This window comes from Phodopus roborovskii, unplaced genomic scaffold (assembly GCF_943737965.1).
Source record: "Phodopus roborovskii unplaced genomic scaffold, PHOROB, whole genome shotgun sequence".
NCBI lineage: Eukaryota > Metazoa > Chordata > Mammalia > Rodentia > Cricetidae > Phodopus > Phodopus roborovskii.
In genome coordinates this window covers 21,346,738-21,371,567 of record NW_026126448.1, presented here as the reverse complement: position 1 = coordinate 21,371,567, position 24,830 = coordinate 21,346,738, and the positions used below count along the sequence as shown (strand labels likewise).

Below are 24,830 nucleotides of genomic sequence, written 5' to 3'. Positions count from 1 at the left end.
CCCTACATTGTCTTCTAGAACTTGATTGACAAAGGCTCCCCTACTTTGTTGTCTTGGATTTTAAAGGACACTGAGGTGGTGGCTGCCTTTTTTGCCCTCAGAATCTTGTTTATTCCCGATTACCAGATCTACTACTTACTTGTTCTACCTAGATATCAAGACCATGGTAGTTAGATCTCTACCTAATATAAATGTAGAAATTTACAAATTGGAGGCCATCATTCCTTAACTCCAGTTCATGTTCAGCACATTGCCAACTTAACTTTTCCCTAGTTGACCTTTCTTGCTTCCTGGTTGCTATGGGGAGAGTCTCTGAGGGAAGACTCAGATGATGTGGAAACCTAAGGCTAAGCAACCAATATCCTCTTCCCTGTTGACCTTTCAAAGTCTTCTTACTACTCTCCTTTTCCTCTCAAGTTCTGGGATTGACACTGATGTTGATATGTGATGTTTTGTGTGGTTGGCCTTCCTAATGGCTTGCTTGGAGAACAGCAGTTGCAGGGTGCTTGCCTTTTCTAGCTTTGTAGTGCTCTTGTTTTCCTACTGGAATTAGAACACCCCTATTCCATATGCAGTGCTACAACCTAGACTCAGGTCTGATCCATATAACCCCACACCTCCTCCTGGTCAGATGTAAGTCTGTTAACTAGTGATTAACTAATGAGTCAAAAGGGAAACAAATCTGTAGATTTTCTCCCCTCCCTCCTTTCCTTCCTTCCTTCTTTCCTTCCTCCTTTCTTTTCATTTCTTTTCTTTCAAGTCAGGGTTTCACTGTAGGTTTGGAGCCTACCCTGGAACTCTCTTCAAAAACCAGGCTGGTCTTGAACTCATAGAGAGCCTCTGGCTCCCGAGTGCTAGGATTAAAGGCTTTTGCCACAGCCCCTAAAACCGATAGATTTTGTTTGCTTGTTTTTTTCCAGACAAGTTTTCTCTGTGTACTCCTGGCTGTTCTGGAACTTACTTTGTAGCCCAGGCTGGCCTTTACCTCACAGAGATCTACCTGAACACTATAGTTTTTTGTTTGTTTGTTTTTAAGCCAAGAGGTAGTTACTAAGTCAATAAGATGTTTCTCTCTGGTCCATGAGAAGCCTTTGAGGGATCCATGTATATGGGGAAGGTTGAAGTTGCCACATAACATCAAGACCATAACAAACTGGAGAGAGAATTTCTTCCCCCCCCCCCCCCTGTGTAGCTTTGGAGCCTGTCCTGGAACTCACACCGTAGACCAAGTTGGTCTTGAACTCACAGAGATCTGCCAGCCCCTGCCTCCCAACTACTAGAAATAAAGGTGTGCACCACCACTGCTTGGCATGCCCTATGGGAGCTCTTTTAAATTTCCCAGTGTTTAGGTTGGTTCATGTAGGAATACTGAGAATTAAAAGAATCTCTAGGACTGTGGGTCTTCCCTGGAGTCTCTGAAGGCTGTCTCCTCTGTCTCCTATGACTTTGGCGCCTTCCTTTGTGCGTTTGCCTCCTTTGGGGTGGTGTGGGATTTTTCTGGGGATAAGGACAGGGGGTATCCTCTCATCTCTCCTTTGCCAACTCATTGTGTTTCGTGTTTTATGGGGGGTGGGGTCGTCCCTACACATAGAGTTGTTGAACAGAAACATTCAATGTGATTAAACCTCCAACTGAGAAGATCTGTGGGAGCGAGATATTGACCCCTGCAAAATCAATGGCTGCTGCAGTAGCCAAGCTGCTGTTCACGGGACCTCAGGGCACAGGAATGTAAACAGCCCAACAGTCTTTGCTCCCTTTCACCTCAGCAACACCCTCAGCCTCCACCAGGCTGAGTCAGGCCTACCTCAAGATTTTGCTGAGGTGAATTAGAACAGCAGGTTTTTATTTTATTTTATGTTTTTACAATTAGAATGAAATTTCTTTAGTGATAACAGTCCTGCCTCCCAAGAGCCTCTTTCAGATATTCCTTCCTTGCTGTGCTGCAACTCTACCAACAGCTTCCTCTAAGTTGTGGGGGACCATCCTTGTGCTTCTCGTTTTATAGATGGGAGAGTCACTGCTCTGGATGGCAGGACCTATCAAGCCTGGCCCACAGAGCAAGTTACAAAGAAACCCTGTCTTGAAAAATTTTGTAAAGTGGGGTATGGGATAGAGATTGATTCCAGTGGGGGTTGATTTTGAGACTAATTCTGGTCCCTCGGGCTCATTAATTGAAGGGAGTCGTAATCAAAAATGAAGATGGGAAATTGGGAGTGTAGGAGTAAGGGGTATGGTGCGCACCTTTAATCCCAGCACTCAGCTTGGTAGACAGAGGCAGGCAGGTCTCTGAGTTCCAGGCCAGCCTGGTCTACAGAGAGAGTTCCTGGACAGGCTCTAAAGCTACACAGAGACACCATGTCTCGGGAATAAAAAAGATACTCTTAACAAAAGGGCCAGCAGGTCTTATGAGTGTAACACTGGGTTTTGTTTCTGAAATAGAGGTTTCTTTATATTGGCAATACTGGCCTTGGACTTGAATAATCCTTTAGCTTTTTAGGTAGCTAGGCCTGTGAACACACATGACTGCATTTAGCTCTGAAGTTCCCAAGGCAAAATTTGGTTTTAGTCTAAAGTTGTTGCATCTATAATACATTTAAAGCAGTTGGTCTCCATCCTTGTTCTGTGGTTTGATGAAGAAGAAAGCTGACAGGGAGTGTTTAAAGGAGTCCTGTTGCTTGCTCTATTGTTGGAGTAGTGTTTCTGTGACCTGGTTGGGAGGTGGGGGGGGGGTGGTGGTGGAAACTTATTTAATGGCTTCAATATGTGTTTTCCCATCTTTTAGCTAGGGGAATCGGGTTCCTGGACAAGTCCCACTTTTCCTATAGTTTGAAAGGATCTCTGCCCAGCTGAGCAAGGAGCAAAATATGGAGGTTTGCAGTCTAGAAGACTTCTGTCTAAGCCACGTCTTTTTGATTAACAATAGAATTAGATCAGAGTTGGTGTAATTCCCCAGCTTAGGGCTGGACTAAGAATTAAAAGGCACCCTGCTCTGTTTTTTGATTCATTCTTGGCATTGTATCCAATACCAGCTTGCCTGTTTTAGAAGTGTCTTCTTCCATTGTCACCCGTGATAACTATGATTATTTTGTTGTTGTTGTTCATATTTTTGTTTGTTTAGATTTTTTGTGATATCATCAATAACAATCAAACAAAACCCTTCTTTTTGAGACAGGGCTTTACTTTGTAGGTTAGATTGGCCTTGAACTCTGAATCCTCTTTCCTCTACCATGCACCGCTATGCTTAAACCTCCCAGACCTATTTGTTTTAAGTAATTAATTGTCTTGATCCTATTTTGTTGAGTCTGTTGCCTCCCTCCTCCCTTTGCCCTGTGAGGGCTTCTTTCTACATCTCCATCCCCATCCTCATCTATTCCTTCCCCCCACCTCCCTGGCCACAGTGTTCCTGAGTATTCCTATTCTCCAGCTTGGGAGCAGTTTCCTGCTGTGATGGCTTCTGTGCTCTGGCAGGGGTAGGGGAACTGACAATTGCCAGTGGAGATTTCACCATTTCATTTTAAGAATTTAGACTTTTGTAGTGTGTGTGCTCCTGAGAATGTGGATATTACAAATGCCCTGTATGGTAGGAATTACGTGGCTCTCTTTCCCCTTTCTCCTCTGGGGATTGAGTGTCAAGCCCAAGGCCTCAGAAGCACATGCAAGTGAGCAATGTCCTCAGCCCTTAGTGAGTTCTGTTGATTGTTTTTTTTTTTTTTTTCAACTTGCCAGCATCATATAAAGCTAGTAAAAAATTCTTCAACTCCATGAATATATAATTGCCATGCGTATCATCCATGCACATAGTTCTGTTGAGATCATCTTCCTGCTTTCTTTAACCCTGAGCTGGTGGCTAATTGCTTCACTAGGCAGTGGACTCATGATGGATCTTAGGTTTTTTTTTTTATTTTTTTCCCTTTTTTCTTTTTTTCTGGGAAAACTCAGCCCCCAACCTCCTCCATGAGGTATGGACTGAATTCAGGCACGGTTTGTTGTGGTGTGAAGAGAAGGTGTCAGCTGCTGAATTCTGTTTGTCAGCAGAGCCTGACAAACCCATGCTGGCACACTTTAGAGCTGGGTAACCAATCACAGCTGGAACAGTTATCGTCATGGAGTCCCTATGGGCTTCCTCTATCAGGTCACATCCCAAAATAACATTGGGCAGTATTTCAAGTGAAGAAATGAAGGCTTTCAGGGCTGTAGCCAGCCTGGAGTGTGAGATTCTGTGTGAAATAGTTGGACCTGCTCCAGAGCTTTTGATCTGCATGGTAGATGAGCAATAAAATTCATGAAACACGTTGGAAACACGTGAGGAAATTCTTCTGGCCCCGCTGCTTCCTTGGAACTGGCAAGGGCACTGAGTGGGCTGATCCTCGCCTCCCATCTCTCAGCAGGCTTATACGTGGAGAAGAGCAAACCCAGGGAAAAAGCTTTCTACTAAAGAGGCATAGCTACAGTTCTCTTGGCAAGCCCCTCCTTTCCAAGAAAGGAGGGTCCTTTTAGTCACATTTTAAGAACATGGGGTTCTAAAATGCCAAAGGCAGCTCTTATTGGGGGAAAATGGGGGCTTAGATTGTCGAAACTGTATCTTTATAAGCATGTTGTAGAGACCTGACTTGTTAGTCTGTTAGTGCACTGGAGGTCTGACTCAACAACCAGACATCAGTTCTTTTGAAACAAGACCTGAAAAACTGGCTTTTTTGTAGAGTAGAAAGCAGAGGTGTGTCCCAAGCAATAAAAGGTCATGAGATCAGGATAGTATCTGTCCCTACAATGGGTAGTTTAGGAAGCAGCTTTTGGAGATTTAAACCCTTATTTAAAAAAACAAAACATTTATCATATGATTAACCTCTAGGGCTAATGATTATGTACAACATTGCCTGCTGTTTGGATATTGTATGCTCCTCTCTTTTTTATTGAGTGCTTGTGAGTGGGGTTTCTGTGCGTAACTGTGGAAGCCAAAGGAGGACATTGAGTACTCTGCTCTTATTATTCACTTATTCTTTTGAGAGTGTCTCATGGACCAAGAGCTTGCCATTTGCCGGTGCTTGCTGGCTGGCCATCAAGCTCTAGCATTCCTACCTTTGTTCCCCAGCCCTTTGACTACAGGTGTTTGAGGCCATTCCCAGCTAAGGATACAAACTCAAGTCTACCTTACTCATTGTACCATCTCCCCAGCTACCATTCTTATTCTAGAATGTTGTAGCAGGTCTTTTGACCCTAGCTGTATTGTGCTAGTAGGTTTTGTGAGCATGCCCCTCGAGTATCACAAACTCTGATTTGTCCAGCTCTCTAATTATATAAGCAAGAAAACTAAAGCCCAGCTTATTTGCAAGATTACCCAAAACACAACTAGTAATCACCTAAAGCTAGTTGTTCTTAACTAAAAAAAAAAAAATTGTAGCTTTTTTTTCTCCTTTCTTTTTCCAATTCCTACAGTATTAGAGCATAATGGAGAAGAGAATGAATGATACAAGACACAGGCTTCTGCCTGGGGTTCAAACTACCACTTAGTTGCCAGATGACTTTGGCATATAACGCAGTTTCTCTGTAAGCATCACTTTCCTTCAAAATGATAGTGGTGGTAGTTGTAAGAAGTAAAAAATAGACAATCCCAGACTGAGCCTGGCATGGTGGCATTTGTAATCCTAGCACTTGGAAGATCTGGGGGGGGGGGTCGGTCAGAAATTCAAGGTCACCCTCAGTTTAAGTCCAACCCGAAATGCATGAAACTCTATCTCAAAAGAGAGAAAGTCGGGGTGATGGCGGTGCACACCTTTACTCCCAGCATTTGGAGGCAGAGGCAGATGGATCTCTGTGAGTTCCAGGCCAGGCTGCTCTACAGAACAAGTTCCAGGACAGCCTCCAAAGGAACACAGAAAAACCCTGTTAGAGAGGGGAAAGGGTCATGGTGGGAGGGGGTAATTAACACCTAAGGACAGTAGCTGAGATTGACCACTGGTCTCCCCATGTGCAAGTGCATACACCATTTCAAAACACACAAGCAAAAGAATACAAAGGTATAGGTCATGGAAGTCAACTCTGCTGGTGCATACCTGCAGTCCTGGTACATGGAAGGTGAAATTCAAAGTCATCATCAGCTATATCATGAATTCAAGGCCAACCAGGGCTCCATTAGAGTCTCTCTCACAGAAGATATAAAATGGGTATTGATTCTTACTATCTGGCAATTATACTAATTTCTTCATCAAGTAAGCAAGGAGGTCATCTCAGAAGCTGACAGCTTTAAAAGGAATAAGGACTATATAGTACATGAAGGAACTTACTGGTACCCATCGAGTTTGTTTATTTTTCAAACTTCTGTCCATCCCTATTGTAGAGCAGGAATTGGAAAATTAATGTCAGACCTTCTTGGCATTTAAGAGATTCTCTTTCCCATGTCTCTTTCTTACCTCCTTCACCATATGTTACAGAGGTTTGCATGGAAAGAGTCCTTAGGAAATCAGAGGTGTACAGTAATGGGAGATGGGTGGTGGGGTGGGTTTTCTGGGGTAAGAACTCTCCATAGGATCCAGGTTCAATTCCTTCCACCCACATGGCAGTTCATAGCTATCTGTAACTCCAATTCCAGGGTATCCCATAGACTCACACAGACACATACAGCATAAATAAATAAATAAATAAATAAATAAATAAATAAATGCAAAAATAAAAAGGAAATCATTAAAAATTTTAAACAAAGTAATAATGTCAGAAGGTGTGCAGGCATTTTTCTTCTCATTGTAGCAACTGTGTTATAAGATCTTGGTGGGGGATAGAGTAGATCCGAAAAGATACAATTTGTAACCCAGCTATCCATTTTTTATAAACAAAGCTTTATTGATACACATACACATTTGTAAGGTTTGTGGCTACTTGTTCTGCAGTAGCAGAATTGAGATAGGTTTTAGTTGGTAGTGGCTAGGTACCAGATAGCTAACTGGTAGAATGTATTTTGTTTTGTTTTTGAGATCTCCTAACTGGCTTGGAACTCACTGTATAGACCAGGCTGGTGTGTGTATATGCATCTTTTGTGACAGATTTTACTATGTAGTCCAGGCTGTCCTTAAACTTACAATTCTCCTGCCTCAGTCTCTTGAGTGCTAGAATTACAAATATGTACCTCCAGGGTTGGGGATTTAGCTCATTAGTAGATTGCTGGGGTGGGGGTTAACAAATATGTACCACCTTGTTCAGAAGAATTGAATATTGTGCTCCAGAAGGCCCACCAAGTCACACATATATTCTTTGTGATCCTTAGTGAAGTTTAGCGTGTGCACTCTAGTGTTAGCACAAGCATGTCATGTATTTGTCTTCCTTTTTACTGATTTTTATCCTTGTGCGTATTTCAGGATCTGTCTGGTTCAATAGATGATCTCCCCATGGGGACAGAAGGAGCTCTGAGTCCTGGCGTGAGCACATCAGGGATTTCCAGCAGCCAAGGAGAGCAGAGTAATCCAGCTCAGTCTCCTTTTTCTCCTCATACCTCCCCTCACCTGCCTGGCATCCGAGGCCCCTCCCCATCCCCTGTTGGCTCTCCTGCCAGTGTCGCTCAGTCTCGCTCAGGACCACTCTCGCCTGCTGCAGTGCCAGGTACCCTCAAGTACTGGTCTTTGGGAAGGGGAGCACTGGTCGGTGTTGGTGATACAAGGGAACATTGGTCTTGTCTGTATGGATTCCCTTAGCATTTGAAGAAGGGAGGTGGGAAGCCTTTGGACAGAGACCTTTATATATAACATAGGAGGTGTTTAGCTCTTTCCAGCTCCATATTCAGCTCTTAGCTGGAATTTGCAGGTTGAGCCACAGTTTGCTTACTTTTGCTTGTTTTGTCTGGAGCAGGCAACCAGATGCCACCTCGGCCACCCAGTGGCCAGTCAGACAGCATCATGCATCCTTCCATGAACCAATCAAGCATTGCCCAAGATCGAGGTGAGAACTTGGCTAGAATAGGAATAGAGGGCTAGCAAGGGCATCCAAACCACTGCCTTTGTGACATGATGTCAACTACAAATATGTGGGTCAAATTCATAGCTGTCCCATGAGCTACAAACTGAAGGTTCCGGGTACTAAAGCATTTACTTCAGTGGCTTGTGCAATAACTTTTAGAGACCCACATGGCAGATGGCTTAGAATAATCCAGCAGCAAACTGAGGTTCCAGTGAGCTTGGCCATGTTTGGATCCCCAGTAGTTATGTTTCATGCTTCAGTGCTAACCAGCATTTTGATAGCTTGCAGCTTTCATTGTGCCTAATTTAGCAAGCATTTTCTGAAGACTCAGCATTACCTCCTTTATTCATTGGATTGTTTGTGTTGTCTGTTTGTTTGTTTGTTTGGTAGGTCAGTGCTCTTTCAATTTTCTGTTTAGTATAAAAGTTTATATAGGTCAGTGTTGGTTCATTCCTGTAATCCCAGCACTGGGGAGGCAGAGGCAGGCAGATCTCTGAGTTTGAGTACAGCCTGGTCTCCTGACTGGATTCCAGAACAACCAGGGCTACACAGAGAATTCTAGCTCTAAAGACGGAAAGGAAGGAAGGAAGAAAAGTTGATATGTATACACTATGTAATGGCATCACTTTCAAAATACCTGAAGGGGCAAATGACAGATTCCATGCCAAAAAAAAAAGTCCCAGCAGAATGGGGGTAAGCATTTATTCCCATTGTACTGAGTAGAAAATTACATAGGTACTTTCTACAAATAGGTTATATGCAGAGGAACCCCCAGATGCCCCAGTACACTTCCCCTCAGCCTGGCTCGGCCTTATCTCCACGTCAGCCTTCTGGAGGACAGATGCACACAGGCATGGGCTCCTACCAGCAGAACTCCATGGGGAGTTATGGTCCCCAGGGGAGTCAGTATGGCCCACAAGGTAAGTCTGATACCCAGTTAGGAGACAGATGAGAGGAGAAAACAGCTGATATGTTAACAGCCTGGGCCCTGAAGCAGAGCAGGACAAGGTTCCATCTTGTCTGCATTTAATATATCGCCTTGAAAAAGCTTTTGAATTTCTAAGCCAACATAATGACTTATCAGGTAAAGTCACTTTGCTGTGAATCCATATGCATTCATAGACGCAAACACCCACAAAAAATACATGGGGAGGGGGCAAAATAATGTATAGCTAGAAAAACATTCTGTTGGAAGCTGAAAGGTGTAGATAGTAACAGAGCCAGCCATTGTCTATGCTGGGCAGTTCTGCTAGAGTGATTCAGTAATATAACATGTACCTGGTGTGCACAAAGCCCTGGATTTAGTCTCCAGCAAACTCCACCCCCAAATTAGGGGACAGGGCAACAGACGCCTACCTTCACATGCTCTCCTTAATTACTTCGCCTCTCCTTAATTACTTTTTTGATTGATTCTCATTGTTTGGAGTTTTAGAGTTGATAAATAGTAGGGCTCACTAACAAAGACTTGTGTCCTCTCTCCCTCCCCTCTCAGGAGGCTACCCTAGGCAGCCTAACTATAACGCCTTGCCCAATGCCAACTACCCCAATGCAGGCATGGCTGGAAGTATGAACCCTATGGGTGCTGGAGGTCAAATGCACGGGCAGCCTGGAATCCCACCTTATGGCACACTCCCTCCAGGGAGAATGACTCATGCATCAATGGGCAACAGGCCTTATGGCCCTAATATGGCCAATATGCCACCTCAGGTTGGGTCAGGGATGTGTCCCCCACCAGGGGGGATGAACCGGAAAACTCAAGAGTCTGCTGTTGCCATGCATGTTGCAGCCAACTCTATCCAAAACAGGTAAGACCTGGGAAGTGAAGGGATGTCCATGCACAATTCTGGTCCTAAAGCAGAATGTTGTTTGTGCATGTATAGATGCATGTACATATATTTTATTGAGAGATCTTTAAAGTACTCATAGTTTAAAAAAAAAACACACACACACACTAATTCTTAAGAATCCTAGAGTAAAAATTCACATGGGAAAGTATTATATGTACAGAACTTAAGCCAGGTATGTTTATGTCCATAGTCTCTGCTACTTGTGAGCCTGGGCAAGAAAGGATGGTATGAAACAGAATGCTGGAGTTTAATCTGGTGTTTAGCATGACAAATAAAAGTGTTAAAAATGAGCATGTCTTATAGGCCTTCTGCTATAAAGAGGACCTTTGAATAGAAATGTAGCAACTTTAGAGGTTGTTTACAGCAAGGACTTTATTCTCCAAGGATTCTACCCCTTCAGACTAAGCTAGTGTTTGCTATGCAAAGGTCAGGCCTTCCTTGAACTGTTTGTGGGTAGTGGAAGAACTAGATTGGCCTGAGTCTGGTTTGATAGACTTAGACTTTTCTGCTCTAATTAGGTGATCACATAACTGTTTAGCTCATGCCCAAATCTGACCTAACTTATCTTGTATTAATTTTCCATCTTCCTTAGGCCACCAGGCTACCCAAATATGAATCAAGGGGGCATGATGGCAACTGGACCTCCCTATGGACAGGGGATTAATAGTATGGCTGGCATGATCAACCCTCAGGGACCCCCATATCCTATGGGTGGGACCATGGCCAACAATTCAGCAGGTACGTATGCCATTCCTTATCCCAGAGATTTCAAGAATGATCTTCATGTTGTAACAAAATCTATTGCACTTGAATGTTTTTCTTTTTTCCAGGGATGGCAGCCAGCCCAGAGATGATGGGCCTTGGGGATGTTAAGTTAACTCCAGCTACAAAAATGAACAACAAGGCAGATGGGACACCCAAGACAGAATCCAAATCTAAGGTAATGATTTTTGTCTTGAGTCCTCTCTGATTTGTATCTTATCTCCTTCACTGAACGATAAGGAGGAAGACTGAAAGAGAATGACACTATCTATATCTGTAAAAATTTCTATTGCCCTGTACCATGAAGAAGAGTCCTAGAATGACTGACTGCTCATGCAATTGTTTGGAGTTACCTGTAAGATCTCCATGTTAATAACAGGATACTGTCACTACCACATGTTATAGAGAAAGCACCAGACTCTGTAGCATAGAATTCTCTCTGAGAAACTTAGCTTCCTATGCTTATACACTGATGATAATTTGTGCTGTAGGCAACTAGCTGCTCTCTCTTCTCTTCCTAGACTTTACTCAAAGCAGCAAAAATGGTTGGTGCCACAATTCTACAAGGGAGACAGTGACACACAAAGATGGGGATTTGGGCTTTTGACCACCTTGTATGTTGGATCTAGGTGTGCTGTTAGGCCTGTGTGTGTATGCTCATGTGTACATGTGCAAATGACTATGTAGGCTAGAAGAGGATGTGTTTGATCCCTTGGAGCTGGAGTTACAGAGACTTGTGAGCCACCTAATTGGGAACCAGACTCCATTCCTCTAAAAGCAGCAATCATGGTTGATAGATGAGCCCTTGCCTTGTTGTTTATCTGGGGTTTTTGTGTGTGGGTTGAGACAGGGTTGCATTATGTAGCTCTGCCTGTCCTGGACATCACCTCACTATGTAGAGTGCCTGCATAAAGGTGTGCACCACCATACCCTATACCCATGTACATTTAAAAAAATAAACCTGATTAATTTAAAAAAGAAAACAGCCTTGATGGGGAGGTGGTTGCCACACGTCTATTAAATAATTAGGGGGCTGGAGATGGTTCAGTGGTCAGGAGCACTGGCTATTCTTTCAGAGGATGAATTCAGTCCCCGTACCCACATGGCAACTCCAGCTCCAGGGAATCTATTGGTTGCCCTTCTACTTGTCTTGTAAGCCCTTGACACATGTAGTGCACAGACATACCTACTGACAAGAAAGCCATTTGGGGGGGGGAAACAGCAGTAATTTTCAGAGATATAATCTCAGCACCCAAGAGACCTAAGCAGGAAGATTCCAACACCAGCCCTAGGCTCTTAGAATACTTTCTCTCTCAAAGGGAGGGGACAGAGAAGGGACCTCTGGCACCTTTCATGTGCATTGGCTTTGGTTTGATGAGTCTAATTTTTGACCCACTCCTCCAGAAATCCAGCTCTTCTACTACAACCAATGAGAAGATCACCAAGTTGTATGAGCTGGGTGGTGAGCCAGAGAGGAAGATGTGGGTGGACCGATACCTGGCCTTCACAGAAGAAAAGGCCATGGGTATGACAAATCTGCCCGCTGTGGGTAGGAAACCTCTGGACCTCTATCGCCTCTATGTGTCTGTGAAGGAGATTGGTGGATTGACTCAGGTAAGTACTAGACAGTTGGCTTCTGATGGTATCATGCATCTCACAGTACTCTTCAACACTTAAAACATGTGACCTTAACCAAGGTCTACAAACCATATGATCTTTAATTTTCATGATGATAAAACAGGGATCACATGGAACCTTCTGACCTGCCAAATTTTAGAAATAATGAATGGAAAGCTTCAGCAAGGATCCCACCAAATCACTTGGTCTGTAAGGTATCAGGCAGATTCATTCACCCTTTGAATTCAAGAAACATCTTGGGGGAGGTAGAATGTCAGGGTAGTTAAGGAGGAAGAAGTAGAATAATGAAAAATATGTGTCTAGTTGTTTTATACTGTGATTTCAGAGAATGGGTCAGACCTTGCTCAAAATGCCCCTGTCGTGTACTTGAGGGTTTGTTTGCATTCTGCTGGAGGTGCCCTGGTGAGGCTCCACTGACTGATAATGTAGCCTTACAGACTTTATTGTCCAGATGAGAAACTCCTGGGTAGGGATGGGAGAGCCTGAAAGGGAGAGATGTATTCCAAACCTAAATCAGACAAGGGAAACAGCTGTCACTAGGAGGAAAGAAAGTGATTGGAATGGAGCCAGCCAAAAATCAGTTATGAATTCCTTCTCTCTTTGGGCGTTAGCCCCCTCCCCCACAAAGGAAAACAAAACAGGGCACATACAAAAACTGCCATATAACTGGAGTGGAAAACAAAGCTACTTAGGGCCGCTGAGGTGGATTCATTTATGGAAATGTGTATTGGTTGACTTTGCCTTTCTTTGATTATTCAGCCCCTGAACTCACTGAACACACACATGAGGTGTAGAAGGAATCTCTGAGCTTACATTTGTTTTCCCGTTTGTAAAGAAAATTTGTTTTGTCATTCAAGACAGGACTTCAGAGTTTCTTTGTAGCTCTGTTTGGCACCTGTCCTGGGATTAGCTCTGTACACCAGGCTGGTCCTGAACTCTCAGACAACTGCCTGTCTCTGCCTCCCAAGTGCTGGGATTAAAGCTGTGCACCACCACCAATTGGCTGAAAAGGAAATCTTTTAGTTGCTGTTAAGTAATTAACTAATTGTATTCTAAAGACACTGAGATGGGCAAGACTGAGCCCTGAGATATTCTGACCGATTAGTGGAGGGCCCATCCCTGTAGATTGGGCCAGATGACATCAGGATGGGAGAGAATATGCAGAATTACACCAGACCATTGCTGACTTTAAAGGCAATGTAGGTATTAAACTCACCATCACCACCTCAGGAAGTATTATTGCTGATTACCTCCCTTCAGTGTGGGGTCTCCTCTCTGTTTCCTTGAAGCATGAGTTTGCAGCTGCCACTGATATCACAACCCAGTGGTCTTTCTTTGAACCAGGACTTCAATGTCAGTGTTCTTAGCACTAGACAGATAAATTTGCCATTTTGTCTAAGAATACATCATGGAAGCCAGTCGTTGGTGGCACACACCTTTAGTCCCAGCATCGGGAAGCAGAGTCAGGCGGATCTCTGTGAGTTCGAAGCCAGCTTGGTCTACAGAGCGGGTTCCAGGACAGGTCCTAAAGCTGCAGAGAACCCTGTCTCAAAAAACTCAAAACAAAACAAAACACACACACGAGTACACAGTGGAAGCCTGCCCAGCTAACACAGACCAAACTAGAAGGAGAATTTGGGAAATGGTCTTGGTCAGTGTACCCTGGGTCTCGAGAACGTTGGCAGAGCCGTGAACACCCTCTCTCTGAAAGAAGGTAGCCATGTTAAAATCCTTAGCCTCATTACAGGGTAAAGGTTGGAGCATAAGGATCAGACGCTGAATTCTGTTCCAATATTGCTGTGCTGTTTGCCCTGTTTTGAATAAGCAGTGGTACCTGCAGTTACTCAGAACTATACATTTCTTGCAGCAACCAGTTTGGGCTCATGGCTTGTGAGTTAGAAGGGCAGCTCAAAGTATACTTTGACTCTTCTGCTTGGTCTTACAGGTCAATAAGAACAAAAAATGGCGGGAACTTGCAACCAACCTCAATGTGGGTACATCAAGCAGTGCAGCCAGCTCCTTGAAGAAACAGTATATCCAATGTCTCTATGCCTTTGAGTGCAAGATTGAGCGGGGAGAAGACCCTCCCCCAGACATTTTTGCAGCTGCTGATTCCAAGAAGTCCCAGCCCAAGATCCAGCCTCCCTCTCCTGGTAAGGGTGGACAAGCACCCCCAAGCTGGGAGCCTTAAGAGCCTGCACGGTTCCTTAAACAATGGTGCCTCCCTCCCTCCAGGGAGCAGAGCAGATGCCAGAGATGTGTGTTTTACCCATCCACGTGGGTTAGCAGGTTGGCAGACTAAAGAGCAGCAGTGGCGACTCCCTTGGGAGGTGCTATGTAGAAGCCTTAAGTTTTCACTTTCTAATTTTCCTGTTGTACACCTGGCATCTTGCCAAATGTTTGTAAACTAGTGAGTGGGAGGGACACCAGAGGAGTGAGGGAAAACTGACAAATAGCAGTGTGGCTGGGCCATCTGGGAGCTTTGGCCTGCTGATGTCAGCACCTTAGAATGTAGCTCCGACTAGAGCCCTGAATTCCCCAGAGAGCTAAGATGGTAATGAATGGAAGGAGGGCTAGGAAGGGAATGTGAATGGAACTTTCTGATGATAGAAGTGCTTCTTCTGCCTAACTGCCTTTCTCAGAGGAGGATGGGCCCTAGAAGGTAGTTATAAGCATATGTCCCTTGTTGTTGAGTAATACATCCCTGAGATGACTCCTCAGCTGGAGAGGCCTCAATGGGAAACTGTAACTAATGAAAATATTAATTATTGGGTATTTTGTGCTACTCTTTTTAGAGGGACATTGGAACCTAAGGATGACATTGGAATGGTGCTTAATAGAAAAAGAAAAAATCTAGGCTCTGGTCATGTGGCTCCTCTTTGCACCCTAGATTTCAGTTTTGATCCACCATCATTGTAGTGCTTACTATTAGGCAAGTTCCTTGGAAAAAAAAGCAGGGCAGTCAGGAAGTGACCCGTGACTTAATGACCTGGCATGGTGAAATACAGCTACATTGTATTTTCATTTCTAAGCTATGAATGCAACCCATATAAAATAATAGTAAGGAGGGTGTGTGTGTGTTTGTGTGCTCTCAACTTTTATATGCCAGTGTTGTATCTAGACATGCCTGCATAAGTGACAAAACCCATTCCCCTCCTTGTGACTTGGCCTTTTAGATCACCAGCTATGAAAAAAAGACTGCTCAAGGGTTTATTGTCCTTAGGAAAATCACTTCCAGAGAGATTGTAGGATGGCAGACACATTGTCAATCTTAGTACTCTGGAGGCTGAGAAAAGGTTCCAGCCAGCCTTCACTATATAGTATGAGACCCTGTTTCAAAAGAAACACAGACTCATATATGTGCGCACCCAGATTCTACAGCATTCATGTTTTGTGAGAGTTAAATTTGTTTCTAGCAAGTAAGCTGCTCACTCTGCATCTCTGTCCCCAGCCGGATCAGGATCTATGCAGGGGCCACAAACTCCTCAGTCAACCAGCAGTTCTATGGCAGAAGGAGGGGACCTGAAGCCTCCAACTCCAGCATCCACACCACATAGTCAGATTCCCCCCTTGCCAGGCATGAGGTAAGGCCCATGAACAGGAATAGAACTTGGAGTGTGTCTGTGAATGTAATCCAAGGATGATTCTTGCCTCTACCTGCCCAGCTAGTGACTCCTGTGTCTCTTGACTTAGATGAGGAATTGGTCTACTGTGGGTTTCATTAGTTTTCCTCACTCTGGAGCAGGAGCAACTCGGTTGGAATCCAGGATGCCTTTCCTGATGGAAGTGACCCCACATTCCAGAAGCGGAATTCCATGACTCCAAACCCTGGGTACCAGCCCAGTATGAATACCTCTGACATGATGGGGCGCATGTCCTATGAGCCAAATAAGGATCCTTATGGCAGCATGAGGAAAGGTGACCGACTGCTGGGTGTTGTTGGCCTTATGCTTGTGTAGAGGGAGCCTGAGTGGCTTGGTGGTGTTGCTGAAGTAGCTGCTGATGTTCTCTGCATTTCCCCCAACCATACTTGTCCCGCTTTCCCTGCCTGCCTTCCCTTCTTTCCTTGAGTGATGCTAGGGGTCAGGTTAAACCTAGGGAAGGAAGCCCACTTGAGCTACATCCTGAGCCACCTTCCTTCCTCCTTTTTGTGTGTTTTGTTTTGTTTTGTTTTTAACACCTCTCTTACTTTACCTAGCCACTCTTAAGGCTTTATATTTCTCCATTAAGCCTGTCAGGAAAGCAATAGGAACAAACCATGCATGCTCTGTAGAGAGCCTGGAACTTTTTTTTGACAGGCCTTGTAATGCTTCTTTATCCTGCCAACCTGCGAGTTTTTCTCATTGCTGTCCTTTCTACACTCAGCTCCAGGAAGTGATCCCTTCATGTCCTCAGGGCAGGGCCCCAACGGCGGGATGGGTGACCCCTACAGCCGTGCTGCTGGCCCTGGGCTGGGAAATGTGGCTATGGGACCACGACAGCACTATCCCTATGGAGGTCCTTATGACAGAGTGAGGTAAGCCTTTGCACTTGCCCTGGCCTTGGTGCCCTGAAGCTATAGTGTGCTCAATTCCCTTCTCCAATTTTGTTTAGGACGGAGCCTGGAATTGGGCCTGAAGGAAATATGGGCACTGGGGCACCCCAGCCAAATCTCATGCCTTCCACACCAGACTCGGGGATGTATTCTCCTAGCCGCTACCCCCCGCAGCAGCAGCAGCAGCAGCAACGGTGAGTGAATCCTTGTTCCTTTGCCACTATTGGCTCAGCTTTTGAGATTTTTCTACCCTAACCCACTCTGTCTTCTGCAGACATGATTCCTATGGCAATCAATTCTCCACCCAAGGCACCCCGTCTAGCAGCCCCTTCCCCAGCCAGCAGACCACAATGTATCAGCAGCAGCAGCAGGTAAGGAAATAGTGGGGTTTTTTGTTTGCTTGTTTGTTTTGTTTTGATTTTGTTGTTTTTCCTCAGAAACTGCTTCAAAAGATAATTTGCAAAGGTATTTCCTTTGTTCTCTTAGAATCTGTACACTCTCTTTCAAGGAAACAAAAGAAAAATTGAGTGAATATATAATGGGAACCATCCATGGCACTTGTGACTTTTGTGACTGAATACACAATATTAATTTGCCCTCTGTTTTCTCTGTCTTAGAATTATAAGAGGCCAATGGATGGTACATATGGCCCTCCTGCCAAGCGGCATGAAGGCGAGATGTACAGTGTGCCATATAGCACTGGGCAGGGGCAGCCTCAACAGCAACAGTTGCCTGCAGCTCAGTCCCAGTCCACCAGCCAGCAACAAGCTGCCCAGCCTTCCCCTCAGCAAGATGTGTACAACCAGTACAGCAATGCCTATCCTGCTACTGCCACCGCTGCTACTGAGCGCCGACCAGCAGGCGGCCCCCAGAACCAATTTCCATTCCAGTTTGGCCGAGACAGAGTCTCTGCACCTCCTGGTTCCAATGCCCAGCAAAACATGCCACCGCAAATGATGGGTGGTCCTATACAGTCATCAGCTGAGGTTGCTCAGCAAGGCACCATGTGGCAGGGACGTAATGACATGACCTACAATTATGCCAACAGGCAGAGCACAGGCTCTGCCCCCCAGGGTCCTGCTTATCATGGTGTGAACCGAACAGATGAAATGCTCCACACAGATCAGAGGGCCAACCATGAAGGCCCATGGCCTTCCCATGGCACACGCCAGCCTCCATATGGTCCTTCAGCTCCTGTTCCCCCCATGACAAGACCCCCTCCATCTAATTACCAGCCCCCACCAAGCATGCAGAATCACATTCCTCAGGTATCCAGCCCCGCTCCCCTACCCAGGCCAATGGAGAACCGCACCTCTCCTAGCAAGTCTCCATTCCTGCACTCTGGGATGAAAATGCAGAAGGCAGGTCCACCGGTTCCTGCTTCACACATAGCGCCTACCCCTGTACAGCCCCCTATGATTCGGCGGGATATTACCTTCCCACCTGGTTCTATTGAGGCCACACAGCCTGTGCTGAAGCAGAGAAGGCGGCTCACGATGAAAGACATTGGTAAGGAGAGCTCCCTGATTGGGTGGCTGAATCTACTACTACCCCTTTCCACCTTTTTTGGTTCCCTCTATCCTGATATTCTGGATATGGTTAAATCAGGTACAGTGTTTACTGAAATAATGCAAAAGAATTGAAGGGTGGAAGAAATAAGCTGATGTCGGGTTTTTCTTTAAGGCTCTGCCACATACTGGTGTCCTAGACAGCTTAGAAGCAATGAAGGCAAAATAGCCTGACTAATGAATGGGACAGCCCTGGGGTGCTTCCAGCCAGCCAGGGCTTGGTGGATGAACAACACAGAGGTTTATTTCAGGAACCCCGGAGGCATGGCGGGTAATGATGTCCCTCAAGTCTGGGCTCCTGGCAGAGAGCACATGGGCGTTAGACACCATTAACATTCTACTATATGATGACAACAGCATTATGACCTTCAACCTCAGTCAGGTGAGTACAGGTTTCTGGGTGAGGTGGGGAAAGCAAAGCCTAGGGTTTTCTTGGTGTAGATAATGTGAAGTGACAACAATAATGAAGACATCTTGGCTAACATTCTTGCCACATTGCTGAAAATCTTTGTTTATCCTTTGTTTCCCTTGACACTGAGCATCAGAACAGTAATAATTTACATAACCTGTTAGTGTAAGACTAAGTTTAAAAGCAATTTTATTTGGGAACAAAGTCGTTATTGGGGTTTTGTTGTTGCTCCAGCTCTTGTTGAGGTTTGGTTTGGTTTTGAGACAGGGTCTTACTAAGTTATTTGTTCTAGGCTAGCCTCAGACTCATGGTTCTTCTGTCCTAACTTCTAGCTGCCATGCTCAGCTGGGAGTTTGTTTTATATTTGTTTTCTGACACAGGTTTCTCTGTGTAGTCCTGGCTGGCCTCAAACTCACAGAGATCTCTCTGCCTCCCTCCTCCTAAAAAATGCTACTCCCAAGTGGTAGAAACTTTCTTTCTGGTTAGAATCCAGCAAGATAGCTCAACAATAGTGGTGCACTCGGGAGGCAGAGGCAAGCAGATTTTTGGTTCCAGAACACAGAAAAACCCTGTGTCAAAACAAGCAAACAAAAGAAATCCAGTAAGATGACGCAACTGTTAAGGCCCTTGCCAGTGGAGACTGCATTCAGTTCCCATGTAAAGGTGTAAGGAGAGAACTGATTCCACAAAAGTTGTATCTGACTTCCATGACATATGTAGTGGCAGTCCCTCCACCATACTTTTTCCTTCTTCCCTCTCTCATTCCTTCCTCTTTTCTTCCTTCCTTGCTTTCTTTTATTGAGACAAGAGTTCTCGTTGTAGTACTGACTGTCCTTGAACTTGCTTTGTAGGCTGTGCCTGTGTTGGCCTAGAACTCACAGAAATTCATCTGCCTCTGCCTCCAGTACTAAAGGATTTTATTTATAGCTTAATTTAAAAAAAAAAATATTCAAGACTAGAGACTGTGATTGTAATTTAGATGGTGAAGTAGTACATGGCCCAGAGATAGGAGATCAGAAGTTGAAGGTCGTTTTGTTTACCTAGGTAGTATGAGGTCAACCTGGGATACATGAGATGCTGTATGTAAAATAACAGTAATAATGATGATGACAGAAAAAAAGGAAGATAGACTACTTGGGATGTTTCCAATCTGTCAGGAATAGCATTGTGATATCTGTGTTTTTCTTATTTCTATGCTCAAATAAAAGAAGTCATTGCTAATGTTATTTTCTTTTATAAGATTGAGGGGGAGTTCGTGTTTCTGTGTACCACCAAATGTCTGGTGCTTACTGAGGCTGCAGTGGTATTGAATCTAGAGTTAGAATTTTTTACAGCCAATGTTCTTAACCTGCTGAGCCATCTCTATAGCACCCTACCACTATATAAGCCTAGACTAGTCCTGAAGTGGGATTACATCTGTGATTCACCACAGCTTGTCAAAGCATGACTATTTCCTTTGAATAATATTGCTGTCCACAAGAAAACATGAAAGAAATTTTCATTATTATTTTCCATATGCTAGAACAACTTTATGAAGTTTAGGGATTTTTTTTTTCCCTCCCTCATTTTATACAGCTAATTTCTGGGAAAGGCAGCATTCAAACCAAGGCCTTTCAACTCTAAAAATCAAGTGGATGGATGCAAGGAATTCGACCAATTATTAATCTTAACTGGAGACTAGTAGAGCATAGATGAACATGTGTTGATAGTGTACCCCCTTTTGTAGCTTGTGTTGGGGGGGCTTATCCCAGCATGCTTAGACTTGGCCTCCATGTGGCCATGGGATATAGAGAGGCAGTGAGTAGCAATGGTGAATAGCAGAACACACATTCAGAAAGAAGGGTTTAAAGGTATCGGTGGTACTGATGGTGGCTAACATTTCCAAAAAGTGAAGACATGCAGTCTGCTGGAACAGAAGCCTTTAGAAAGGGAACAATTTACCTCCTAAGTGAGAATGTCTAACTTGAAAAAGAAAATTGGATAGAGCTTGTGGATTCTTGGGTCAAGGATTCTTCCCTTGGTTTATTTCCTCCTTTTCTCTATCTTTCAGCTCCCAGGGTTGCTAGAGCTCCTTGTGGAATATTTCCGTCGATGCCTGATTGAGATCTTTGGCATTTTAAAGGAGTATGAGGTGGGGGACCCAGGGCAGAGAACACTATTAGACCCTGGGAGATTCAGCAAGGTGTCTAGTCCAGCCCCCACAGAGGAGGAAGAGGAAGAAGAACTCCTAGAGCCTAAACTGGAAGAAGAGGAGGAAGTGGTTGAAAATGATGAGGAGATGGCCTTCTTAGGCAAGGACAAGCCAGCTTCAGAGAATAGTGAGGAGAAGCTAGTCAGTAAGTTTGACAAGCTTCCGGTAAAGATCGTGCAGAAGAACGACCCATTTGTGGTGGACTGCTCAGATAAGCTTGGGCGAGTGCAGGAGTTTGACAGTGGCCTGCTGCACTGGCGGATTGGTGGTGGGGATACCACTGAGCATATCCAGACACACTTTGAAAGCAAGGTAGAGCTGCTGCCTGCCAGGCCTTATGTGCCCTGCCCAACGCCCCCTCGGAAACACCTCACAACAGTAGAGGGTACACAAGGGACAACGGAGCAGGAGGGGCCACCGCCTGATGGCCTTCCAGAAAAAAGGATCACAGCCACTATGGATGACATGCTGTCCACCCGGTCTAGCACGTTGACTGATGAGGGAACAAAGAGCGCAGAGGCCACCAAGGAAAGCAGCAAGTTTCCATTTGGCATCAGCCCAGCACAGAGCCACCGGAACATTAAGATTTTAGAGGATGAACCCCACAGTAAGGATGAGACCCCACTGTGTACCCTTCTGGACTGGCAGGATTCCCTTGCTAAGCGCTGTGTCTGTGTCTCTAATACCATCCGCAGCCTGTCATTTGTGCCAGGCAATGACTTTGAGATGTCCAAACACCCGGGGCTATTGCTCATCCTGGGCAAGCTGATCCTGCTGCACCATAAGCACCCAGAACGGAAGCAGGCGCCACTAACTTACGAGAAGGAGGAGGAACAGGACCAAGGGGTGAGCTGTGACAAAGTGGAGTGGTGGTGGGACTGCTTGGAGATGCTCCGGGAAAACACGCTTGTCACCCTTGCCAACATCTCGGGGCAGTTGGACCTATCCCCGTACCCTGAGAGCATCTGCCTGCCTGTGCTGGATGGACTCCTACACTGGGCAGTTTGCCCTTCAGCTGAAGCCCAGGACCCTTTCTCCACCCTAGGCCCCAATGCCGTCCTCTCTCCCCAGAGATTGGTCTTGGAAACCCTCAGCAAACTCAGCATCCAGGACAACAATGTGGACCTGATCTTGGCCACACCACCCTTTAGCCGCCTGGAGAAGTTGTATAGTACCATGGTGCGCTTCCTCAGTGACCGAAAGAACCCAGTGTGCCGGGAGATGGCCGTGGTACTGCTGGCCAATCTGGCACAGGGGGACAGCCTGGCAGCCCGGGCCATTGCAGTGCAGAAGGGCAGCATCGGCAACCTCCTGGGCTTCCTAGAGGACAGCCTTGCTGCCACACAGTTCCAGCAAAGTCAGGCCAGCCTCCTCCATATGCAGAACCCACCCTTTGAACCAACTAGTGTGGACATGATGCGGCGGGCTGCCCGTGCACTGCTTGCCCTGGCCAAGGTGGACGAGAACCACTCAGAGTTCACTCTGTATGAGTCACGGCTGTTGGACATTTCGGTATCACCATTGATGAACTCATTGGTTTCACAGGTCATTTGTGACGTACTGTTTTTGATTGGCCAGTCATGACAGCCGTGGGACACCTCCCCTCCCTGTGTGTGTGTGAGTGTGTGGAGAACTCAGAAACTGACTGTTGCCCTTTATTTATGCAAATCCACCTCAGAATCCAGTTTACCCTGTGCTGTTCAGCTTCTCCCTTGGGAAAGTCTTCCCACCCCCACTCCCTCACACCCTTCTGTTCCTCATCCTCACCTGCTTCCCTCAGGACCCCACCCTATTTGAAAAGACAAAGCTCTGCCTACATAGAAGACTTTTTTATTTTAACCAAAGTTACTGTTGTTTACAGTGAGTTTGGGGAAAAAAAAAAAAACGGCTTTCCCGGTTCTTGCATCAACGGGATGCCACATTTCATAACTGTTTTTAATGGTTAAAAAAAAAAAAAAAAAAGGAAAAAAAAAATACAAAAAACCCTGAAGGACAAAAGGTGACTGCTGAACTGTGTGGTTTATTGTTGTCCATTCACAATCTCGCAGGAGCCAAGAAGTTGGCAGTTGTGAGCAGACCCTGTTCACTGGAGAGGCCTGTGCAGTAGAGTGTAGACCCTTTCATGTACTGTACTGTACACCTGATACTGTAAACATACTGTAATAATAATGTCTCACATGGAAATGAGAGAAGGCGCTGGGTCAGCAGCAAGCTGTAGTTTTTAAAAATGTTTTTAGTTAAATGTTGAGGAGAAAAAAAAAAGGCTTTTCCCCCAAAGTATCATGTGTGAACCTACAACACCCTGACCTCTTTCTCTCCTCCTTGATTGTATGAATAACCCTGAGATCACCTCTTAGACTGGTTTTAACTTTAGCTGCAGCGGATACGCTGCCACGTGTGTATATATGATGTTGTACATTGCACATACCCTTGAATCTCCACAGTTGGTCCCCTTCCCAACAACCCCTTTATAGTATGACGAGTTAACAAGTTGGTGACCTGCACAAAGCGAGACACAGCTATTTAATCTCTTGCCAGACATCGCTCTTCTTGGTGCGATGCTGTACAGGTCTCTGTAAAAAGTCCTTGCTGTCTCGGCAGCCAATCAACTTATAGTTTATTTTTTCTGGGTTTTTGTTTTGTTTTGTTTCCTTTCTAATCGAGGTGTGAAAAAGTTCTAGGTTCAGTTGAAGTTCCTGATGAAGAAACACAATTGAGATTTTTTTCAGTGATAAAATCTGCATATTTGTATTTCAACAATGTAGCTAAAAACTTGATGTAAATTCCTCCTTTTTTTTCCTTTTTTTTTTTTTGGCTTAATGAATATCATTTATTCAGTATGAAATCTTTATACTATATGTTCCACGTGTTAAGAATAAATGTACATTAAATCTTGGTAAGACTTTGTGAGGCTTTTTTATTTTCAAATTATTTATGAGCTTTACCTGTAGCTGGAAAGATGGCTCAGCCATTAGGAGGATCCATGTGGGGGTGGCTCACAACCTTCTGTCCAGTTCCATGCGATATGACACCTGACTTGGACCATAGACACCTATACTCATATCCACAGACTCACACATAGTTAAACCTTAATCTTTAACTCTGATACCAGGAGTGACCCAACACACTGTTCTGACCTCCATAGGCTGTAGGCACACGGGTGGTATACAGGCAAGCAAAACACTCATACATAAAATTAAACAACAAAATCTTTAGCCAATCTTTTCAAAGTAATAAAAGCCAGGCATGGGAGTGCACAACACTTGGGAAGCAGAGACAGGTGGTTCTGTAGACAGACCAGCCTGGTCTACATAGTTCTGGACAGCCAGAACTATATAGTGAGACTCTGTTTTGCTCTTTACCTGGCTGCCACCTCTCTAGTGCTCCATTGTCCAAGGAGTGTCCAATGTGGATCACACTTTCTATCACTACATAGAATACAACAGATGGTTTCATGGCTCACATTGTCATCTGATGTTTGTTCAGTTGTCAGGGGACTTGACATGCTCAGAGCCAGAGCACATGCCAACATGTCCAAACCTTTCAATTCAGGCTCAACAGTCTAAAAGAGTGAGGGGGGTGGGTTCATCAGGCAGTGATGGCCAGTCCCTTTAATCCCAGCATTCAGGAGACAGGCGGATCTCGGAGGTTGAAGCCAGCCTTGTCTACATATATATACTTGTAAAGGTACTTATTGCTAAGCCTAATACCCAGAGTTCACTCTCCAACTCCCTAAAACCCACATGTTAGGAGAGAATCCATTCCCCTACTTCTGAATTTTCTCCTCTGACCTATTTACTTTAATTCTGAGACAAGGTCTTAGGTAGTTCAGGCCTCAAACTTGTTATGTAGTCAGGTATTGGTCACCTTACTTAAAATTGCAGTCTGAGGTGGTTGGGAAGTAGAGAAGATGGCTCAAGGGTAAAGATCCAGAAGAGAA

The 24,830-nt window shown here is 44.9% G+C and overlaps 1 protein-coding gene across 2 annotated transcripts in view; it reads left to right on the top strand.

Annotated features, from left to right (window-relative positions):
* The window catches only part of Arid1a (AT-rich interaction domain 1A), a 76,732-nt gene extending 52,942 nt beyond the window's left edge, over positions 1-23,790 (top strand). Inside the window, exons 5-20 of one of the 2 annotated variants that reach the window (XM_051189055.1) lie at positions 7,347-7,587; positions 7,834-7,923; positions 8,694-8,861; positions 9,434-9,746; positions 10,381-10,526; positions 10,619-10,728; positions 11,955-12,164; positions 14,134-14,341; positions 15,640-15,772; positions 15,934-16,106; positions 16,554-16,704; positions 16,782-16,916; positions 16,997-17,093; positions 17,340-18,231; positions 18,542-18,672; positions 20,750-23,790. In XM_051189055.1, the coding sequence (XP_051045012.1) occupies positions 7,347-7,587; positions 7,834-7,923; positions 8,694-8,861; positions 9,434-9,746; positions 10,381-10,526; positions 10,619-10,728; positions 11,955-12,164; positions 14,134-14,341; positions 15,640-15,772; positions 15,934-16,106; positions 16,554-16,704; positions 16,782-16,916; positions 16,997-17,093; positions 17,340-18,231; positions 18,542-18,672; positions 20,750-22,474 (4,923 nt within the window). In that variant the 3' untranslated portion in view covers positions 22,475-23,790. Of the gene's footprint in view, positions 1-7,346; positions 7,588-7,833; positions 7,924-8,693; positions 8,862-9,433; positions 9,747-10,380; positions 10,527-10,618; positions 10,729-11,954; positions 12,165-14,133; positions 14,342-15,639; positions 15,773-15,930; positions 16,107-16,553; positions 16,705-16,781; positions 16,917-16,996; positions 17,094-17,339; positions 18,232-18,541; positions 18,673-20,749 lie in introns of both variants that reach the window. The other variant, XM_051189054.1, reaches the window with a different exon arrangement.
* The last annotated feature ends 1,040 nt before the right edge of the window (positions 23,791-24,830 follow it).